Source organism: Anomaloglossus baeobatrachus, chromosome 11 (genome assembly GCF_048569485.1).
Source record: "Anomaloglossus baeobatrachus isolate aAnoBae1 chromosome 11, aAnoBae1.hap1, whole genome shotgun sequence".
In the NCBI taxonomy this organism is placed as follows: domain Eukaryota; kingdom Metazoa; phylum Chordata; class Amphibia; order Anura; family Aromobatidae; genus Anomaloglossus; species Anomaloglossus baeobatrachus.
The window spans coordinates 180,796,811-180,804,845 of record NC_134363.1 but is presented as its reverse complement, the minus strand read 5'-3'; the positions used below and the strand labels follow the sequence as shown (position 1 = coordinate 180,804,845).

General features: G+C 54.8%; 1 protein-coding gene across 1 annotated transcript; it reads left to right on the top strand.

Moving 5' to 3' along the window:
• The first annotated feature begins 409 nt into the window (after positions 1-409).
• On the top strand, positions 410-5,939 carry SRM (spermidine synthase). Its single transcript, XM_075328988.1, has 8 exons — positions 410-592; positions 2,602-2,722; positions 2,984-3,076; positions 3,184-3,337; positions 3,621-3,704; positions 3,780-3,925; positions 4,233-4,355; positions 5,250-5,939. Exons 1-8 carry the CDS (start codon positions 459-461, stop codon positions 5,265-5,267), a joined length of 873 nt encoding a protein of 290 aa, XP_075185103.1. The 5' UTR covers positions 410-458; the 3' UTR covers positions 5,268-5,939.
• The last annotated feature ends 2,096 nt before the right edge of the window (positions 5,940-8,035 follow it).

The following is an 8,035-nucleotide window of genomic DNA, read 5'->3' as shown; positions in this document are numbered from 1 at the left end:
AATTGGGAGGGGGTGGTCCTGAATGTGGGGGAGGACTGTTCTGAATGGCGTGGGCAATGGTCCTGATTGGGGGGGGACAGTTCTGAATTGGGGGGGGGGGATTGATCCTGAATGTGGGGGGGGCGGACGGTGCTGAATGTGGGGGAGGGGGGTTTAGTCACAACTGCCAGCCCAGGGGGCGTGGTCATGTTTTGAGGGGGAGTCTTCAGTAGATGAGCCCGTGTCCATTTACCGCTTGTGTCTCCAACACGCCCGAAACACAATGTGCCTGAAATTTCCTGTGCCAGTATTAAAGATGGCGACAGTGATGTGGGCGTCCCCCTCTGCCTGGCACCACGTGGCGAGTCACCCTAATACACCAGTCGTGAGGCCCCGCCCCCTGGCGCTTCTATTGGTCGCCGTCATGCACGTGGCGCGCAGCAGGTTAGTGTGCGCCGTGCACAGCTCAGGGGGCCGCCATGGAGCTGCCGGTCCGGGATGGCTGGTTCCGGGAGACATGCAGCCTGTGGCCGGGGCAGGCGATGTCCCTGCAGGTGGAGGAGGTGCTGCACCACCACAAGTCCGCCTTCCAGGAGATCCTGGTGTTCCGGAGGTGAGCTGCACCTGCTCAGCGCTCGGGTCACGTGTCCCCTCTGTAGAACCTTCTAAAACCGCAGGACAATGTGTGACCGAGACCTCCCGCTGCAAAACTACAAGTCCCAGCATGCCTCTGTGTGGGCACACTGGGATCTGTAGTCCTGTCCCAGCTGGAGAGTCAGAGCACAGCCGATCTGCAGCTCAAGGCATGCTGGGGGTTGTAGTTCTGCTGCACCTGAATTGTCCACCCCCATCATCCACAGCATCAAACTGCAGGGATGACATAGGAAGGGCTGGTGAATGGAGGCTCAGATTTAGAGACATGACCACATCTGCCCCATGGCTGTACGCAGGCATGCTGGGAGTTGTAGTGTAGTAGGCTCACTGTTCTGTGTAGTTGTAGAAGGTTCAGTAATCGCCCCCTGTCCTGTGCAGTGTATTATATCTGCCCATCAGTGTATCAAGTGCGCCATCATCATCAGCGCAGACGCACCCCGCCACCGCTCCTACCTGTGTCTGTAATTAGTGACACCCCCTTCTCCTCCTCCCCTGTCCCCTCTTCATCAGTGGCACCCCCTTCTCCTCCTCCCCTGTCCCCTCTTCATCAGTGGCACCCCTCTCCTCCTCCCCTGTCCCCTCTTCATCAATGGCGCCCCCTTCTTCTCTTCCTCTGTCCCCTCTTCATCAGTGGTGCCCTCTTCTCTTCTTCTATCCCCTCTTGACACCCCCTACTTCTCCACTGTCCCCACTTCATCAGTCGTGCCCCCTTCTCCTCTATCTGCTCATAATCGGTGGCGCCCCCTTCTTCTCTGCCCCTGTCCCCTCTTCATCAGTGGCACCCCCTTCTTCTCTTCCTCTGTCCCCTCTTCATCAGTGGCACCCCCTTCTTCTCTTCCTCTGTCCCCTCTTCATCAGTGGCACCCCCTTCTCCTCCTCCCCTGTCCCCTCTTTATCAATGGCACCCCCTTCTTCTCTTCCTCTGTCCCCTCTTCATCAGTGGTGCCCTCTTCTCCTCTGTCCCCTCTTCATCAGTGGCACCCCCTTCTCCTCCTCCCCTGTCCCCTCTTTATCAATGGCGCCCCCTTCTTCTCTTCCTCTGTCCCCTCTTCATCAGTGGTGCCCTCTTCTCCTCTGTCCCCTCTTCATCAGTGGCACCCCCTTCTCCTCCTCCCCTGTCCCCTCTTCATCAATGGCGCCCCTTCTCTTCCTTTGTCTCCTCTTCATCAGTGGTGCCCTCTTCTCTTCTTCTATCCCCTCTTGACACCCCCTACTTCTCCACTGTCCCCACTTCATCAGTCGTGCCCCCTTCTCCTCTATCTGCTCATAATCGGTGGCGCCCCCTTCTTCTCTGCCCCTGTCCCCTCTTCATCAGTGGCACCCCCTTCTTCTCTTCCTCTGTCCCCTCTTCATCAGTGGCACCCCCTTCTCCTCCTCCCCTGTCCCCTCTTCATCAATGGCGCCCCCTTCTTCTCTTCCTCTGTCCCCTCTTCATCAGTGGTGCCCTCTTCTCCTCTGTCCCCTCTTCATCAGTGGCACCCCCTTCTCCTCCTCCCCTGTCCCCTCTTCATCAATGGCGCCCCCTTCTTCTCTTCCTTTGTCCCCTCTTCATCAGTGGTGCCCTCTTCTCTTCTTCTATCCCCTCTTGACACCCCCTACTTCTCCACTGTCCCCACTTCATCAGTCGTGCCCCCTTCTCCTTTATCTGCTCATAATCGGTGGCGCCCCCTTCTTCTCTGCCCCTGTCCCCTCTTCATCATTGGCTCACCCTTCTCCTCTTTCCCCTTGTCATCAGTGGCATCCACTTCTTTTCCTCCTGTCGCCTCTTCATCAGTGGCACCCCCTTCTCCTCGTCATCAGTGGCACCCCCTTCTTCCCGTTGCCATCAGTAGCGCCCTCCTCTGTCCTCTCGTCATCAGTAGCGCCCTCTTATTCTCCTCTGTCCTCTCGTCATCAGTGGCGCCCCCTGGTGTACAGATTGTGCATCTGAGGCTGGTGGGTAATGTGCATCATGTGACTGTCTTGCAGTAAGACGTACGGGAACGTGCTGGTGTTGGACGGGTTAATCCAGTGCACGGAGAGAGATGAGTTTTCCTATCAGGAAATGATCGCAAACCTCCCGCTGTGCAGTCACCCCAACCCGAAGAAGGTAAGTGCCCCTCACAGGCAGCAGGAATTCATAGGCCAAATCCCCCCCGCCCAAGACCTGCTCCTCTGGCTCGTGTGTGTGCATAATGTAGTTCTTTACGGTTTTGGCTGCAGCAGACCCCTCTCCCCTCAAGTCTGTCTGTCTGTAGTGGATACCAAGCACCATCTCCAGACCAATATGGAGGGAGTGAGGAGTGGAAAGACCCCGACAGAAGTCTGAGGGTCTGCAGACTGACTAGTTTTCTCTTCCTCCCTTTCTCAGGTGCTCATCATCGGAGGCGGTGATGGGGGGGTGCTGCGGGAGGTGGTGAAGCACCCGTCCGTGGAGTCTGTGGTGCAGTGTGAGATTGATGAGGTGAGTGCCGGGGGCTCAGAACCAGCATCTGGACCCTCCTAGCATTGCAACACCCCCACCCCAATATGGCTGCTGGGACCGGACCAATCAGGACCTTTCCCTTCCAGGAGGTCATCAATGTCTCCAAGCGGTATCTGCCGGGCATGGCCGTCGGCTACTCCAGCCACAAACTCACTTTGCACGTGGGCGACGGTTTCCAGTTCATGAAACAGAACCAAGACGCGTTTGACGTCATCATCACGGACTCCTCTGACCCCGTCGGTGAGATCAGGATTTTTATATTTTTTTTACTTAATTTTTGGTTCCTTTAGAGGCCGAGAACCTGCGATTGTTTGATGGCTTAATCTATATACTGCGCTACTGGTGTTCTCCTATGACGCCCAATTATGGTGGGTATACGGGCAGCCAGAAGGGTCATTGCCAGTTGTGACCTCCAGTCCACCAACCATTGTCTCCACATTTGGGGGGTGATGGTTGCCGGAACGGCGTCGTGGAGAAATCTGGCGCCGCTCTGTTCCTTCATTGTGATCATTTTCGCCCTCAGGTCCGGCGGAGTCCCTTTTTAAAGAGTCTTACTACCAGCTGATGAAGACGGCGCTCAGGGAGGGCGGGATCCTCTGCTGTCAAGGTGAGCCCCCCGTCATGTGCGATCGCCCGGTGCGTGGCCGCTTCCTCTACTAACCCTCTGCTGTCTGCTCCTCAGGGGAGTGTCAGTGGCTGCACCTGGACCTTATTAAGGAGATGCACCAGTTCTGTAAGACGCTGTTCCCGGTGGTGGAGTACGGTTACTGCACCATCCCCACCTACCCCAGCGGCCAGATCGGCTTCATGCTCTGCAGCAAAAACCCAGTGAGTGAGACCACCTTTTCGGTTCTTGTTCCTAAAGAGAGATTCCAGTTTCACATCCCCCCCCCCCCCCCCCCCCCGTCCTCCGAGGATCCGGCTGCATTCACTCATCCGAGCGTCGTGATGCCCAGAGCGGCTGCGGGTCTCCAGAGCTGAACTCCACCATAGTCCTATATGAGGCTGGCACGTTGGGGTCAGGAGACCCGCGGTCCGTCTGCGCCTCACACTACACGGATATTTGAATGCGCCCCTAGGAGGGGTTAGTGTTACAGTGAGATCAGAAGTGTTACCTTTTTTTCCATTTTTGCAGAACACGAGTTTCCGGGATCCGGTGCGGACGCTGACCCAGGAGCAGGTGGACGAGATGAACCTCAGATACTACAACTCCAACGTTCACCGGGCGGCGTTCGTTCTCCCAGAGTTTACACGAAAGGTGGGTCATGGAGATCCGCAGGACCCTGGTCCAGAGCCCTGTGGCCGTCTCCTCCGGGGATCAGGCCCGGTATCATGTCATCATTGCAACGTGATTTCGCTCCAGAACGTCTCGAATGAGGCACCGCCTGATAAGAGGAGGCCTCGGCTCTGATCCGGCAGCAGAGAATACCGGCATGGCCGCTGGATCAGGGTGTTGCGAATCTTTGTGCACAGCTCCAGCAGGTTGGGATATTCTGTGCTATACGGGGCGTAACCTCTGCAACACTAGAACTCCCAGCATGTCCGCAGCTGGCACCCGCTGTGTGTGTATGATGCACGCCCGTCTCCGCCGATGATTTTGCTGACGTTTCATTGTCTAAGGCTAGTTTCACACTTGCGTTCAGCGCATTCCGTCACTATGGAGAATAGCGCAGTCCGTTAACGGACCGCTATTCTCCATAGAGTTGTATGGACGACGCACTGTAACACAAGTGTCTGTGTTGCATCCGCTAGACGACGCAGCGGCGTTATTTTGACGCTGCGTCTAGCGGATTGAACGCAGCATGTAGCGTTTTTCTGCACTTGGCGGAGTGTCAAAAAAACGCAATCTGCAGGAATCCGTTGGCGTCCGTTGTTTTTATAATGGACGCCTATGGTGGCGGATTCCGTTAGAATGCGTCATTTGACGGATTCCGTTAACGCAGCTGTCTTTACACAACTGCGCATGCTCAGATGTGTAAAGTCAAGGAAAAAAAACTATAACGGACTGCGTTATTTTGTACGATCTGTAGCATGCGTTGTGCCACTATATGCAACGCATCCGTTGCATCCGTCACATAACGCAATGCTACGGATCCCGTCCAACGCAAGTGTGAAACTAGCCTAACACGTTTCCGTCCTTCTTCTCCGTCAGGCACTCAGCGATGTGTGAATACTCAGCGGATGTGACGTCTGCCTCTTCAGAAGAGAACAGGAGCCGCCGTCTCATGTGAATTGGGCGCTGGACCCCGGCCGCTCCTCCTCCTGCAGTTCTGGCAACTGAGATCTGTCCACTCGTCTCTGCCCCTTTAAGGCCTGGACTCCATGGGTACAACGTGTTACGCTCTCCGCATGCATCTTCCTTCTCTTCTTTTATGACTTTGTTAACCTTTCCCGATGCAAGACGCCACAGTCCCATTCACTTTATCATAGAGCGGCGGCAGCTGCTGCAAGGGTTAACGAGAAGTGTCCATGGTTTTATTTGATAACCCTCTCATTGCCAATGTCGTCATTATCACATATGTTACAAATATCTATGTAATGCCGATGCTCGTCCAGCCACAAGCTGCTCGTCTGCACTAGTCCGAATATTGTAGGAAAGAACAATGGGTTGTGGCATCTTCTCTCCCCCCTCCACCAACAATGGTTCAGCCCTGTCTGCTTGGCCACAGGAGGGTCAGTTAATTGAAGTGCAGGAATACGGGGGTGGAGGGAAGTGCAGTCACTAGATGTGGGCTGGCTGTCACTCAGATCCTGACAGTCGCCTCTTATTGTTACTGCAAATGGGCGACGGCGGCTCCTTATCCCGGGAGGAGTATTTATAATAAACCTTGGCTGCATCTGACGTTTCCTGCGTCTCTTCTGTATTCTGCATCTTCTGCCACGATTGATTGAGGGAAACGTTAGGTCGCAACAGTGTGTGTGTATTGTGATTGTGTGTGTACACGTTACAGGCTCCACTGCAGCCGGCACAGGCCTGGTGTACAGGTGCACATTATATATACTACTGCTGCAAAAGATTTATACATTCATTGAAAACCTGCTGGAAAGAAGCTTTAAAGATATATTTTTTTTTTGTTGATTGATACAAATTCTAAGGGTGGCTTTACACGCTACGACATTGCTAAAGCGATGTTGTTGGGGTCATGGAATTTGTGATGCACATCCGGCCGCTTTAGTTGCGTGTGACACCTATGAGCGATTTTTGAATCGTCGCAAAAACGTTCAAAATCGCTCATCGGTGACATCTCCCCCCCCCTATTCCCAATTATCGTTGCTGCTGCTTCTATGATGTAGTTCGTCGTTCCTGCGACAGCACACATCGCTGTGTGAGACACCGCAGGAACAAGAAACCTCACCGTACCTGCAGCCGCCGGCAATGAGGAAGGAAGGAGGTGGGCGGGATGTTACATCCCGCTCATCTCCGCCCCTCAGCTTTGATTGGGCAGCCGCTTGGTGATGTCACTGTGACGCCAAACGAACCGCCCCCTTAGAAAGGAGGCGGTTCGCCGGTCAAAGCGACGTCGCTAGGCAGGTAAGTAGTGTGACGGGTCCGTGCAATTTTGTGCGCCACGGGCAGCGATTCGCCTGTGACGCACAAACGATGGGGGTGGGTACGCACGCTAGCGATATCGGTAACAATATCGCAGCGTGTAAAGCGGGCCTAAGTGAATGAACAAAAGAGAAATTTAAATTCCATCAGTATTAACCCTAGAACGCGCAAGCATAACAATCTACCATAGAAAACAAATGACCTAGCAGGCCTGCGAGGCCCCAGGTATGCGTTCTAGGGTTAAGTGACCTCCCGTCTCCTCCGTCCTCGGTATTCGGTGACCGCCCGTCTCCTTAATCCTCAGTATTTGGTGACCACCCGTCTCCTTAATCCTCAGTATTTGGTGACCACCCGTCTCCTCCATCCTCAGTATTTGGTGACCTCCCGTCACCTCCATCCTCAGTATTTGGTGACCACCCGTCTCCTTAATCCTCAGTATTTGGTGACCACCCGTCTCCTCAATCCTCAGTATTTGGTGACCACCCGTCTCCTCCATCCTCAGTATTTGGTGACCACTCGTCTCCTCCATCCTCAGTATTTGGTGACCACCCGTCTCCTTAATCCTCAGTATTTGGTGACCACCCGTCTCCTCCATCCTCAGCATTTGGTGACCACCCGTCTCCTCTTCTTGTCACTTGTGCAGATCCTCCTGTCTCTAAAGCCTGCTTTACACATTGCAATTTCGTATACGATATCGTATGCGATTTGCAACGCCCCCATCGTATGTGTGGCACGTGCAATTTGTTGAACGTGCCGCACAAACGATTAACCCCAGTCACACGTACTTACCCATCCATACGACATCGATGTGGGCGGCGAACGTCCACTTCCTGGAGTGGGAGGGACGTTCGGCGTCACATCGACGTCACGCGTCAGCCGGCCAATAGAAGCGGAGGGGAGGAGCGGAGCGGGACGTAAACATCCCGCCCACCTCCTTCCTTCCGCATAGCTGGCCAGAAGCCGCAGGACGCTGGTAAGGCTACTTTCACACTTGCGTTGAACGGTATCCGTTGCATTGCGTTGTGTAACGGATGCAACGGATGTGTTGCATATAGTGACACAACGGATGCAACGGATGCTGCAAAACAACGCAATTCGTTTTGATTTTTTTTTTTTTTTTTTTCCCGGTTTTACCAGCGGCAGACTATAGTGAACGATCAGCTGATCGTTCCCTGCAGCCGGCCGCTGGGTGATCAGCTGATTGCTCCCAGTAGCCGGCCGCCGGGTGATCAGCTGATCGCTCCCGCCCGCCGGGTGATCAGCTGATCGCTCCCGCCCGCCGGGTGATCAGCTGATCGCTCCCGGCTGCCGGGTGATCAGCTGATCGCTCCCTGCAGCCGGCTGCCGGGTGATCAGCTGATCGCTCCCGGCCGCCGGGTGATCAGCTG

Excerpts from the sequence above, each read along its gene's own strand:
- SRM (XM_075328988.1), top strand. The coding sequence starts at position 459 with ATGGAGCTGCCGGTCCGGGATGGCTGGTTCCGGGAGACATGCAGCCTG. Across the intron at positions 593-2,601 it reads GAGATCCTGGTGTTCCGGAG|TAAGACGTACGGGAACGTGC; the intron begins GTGAGCTGCACC and ends ACTGTCTTGCAG. Across the intron at positions 3,926-4,232 it reads TGCTCTGCAGCAAAAACCCA|AACACGAGTTTCCGGGATCC; the intron begins GTGAGTGAGACC and ends CCATTTTTGCAG.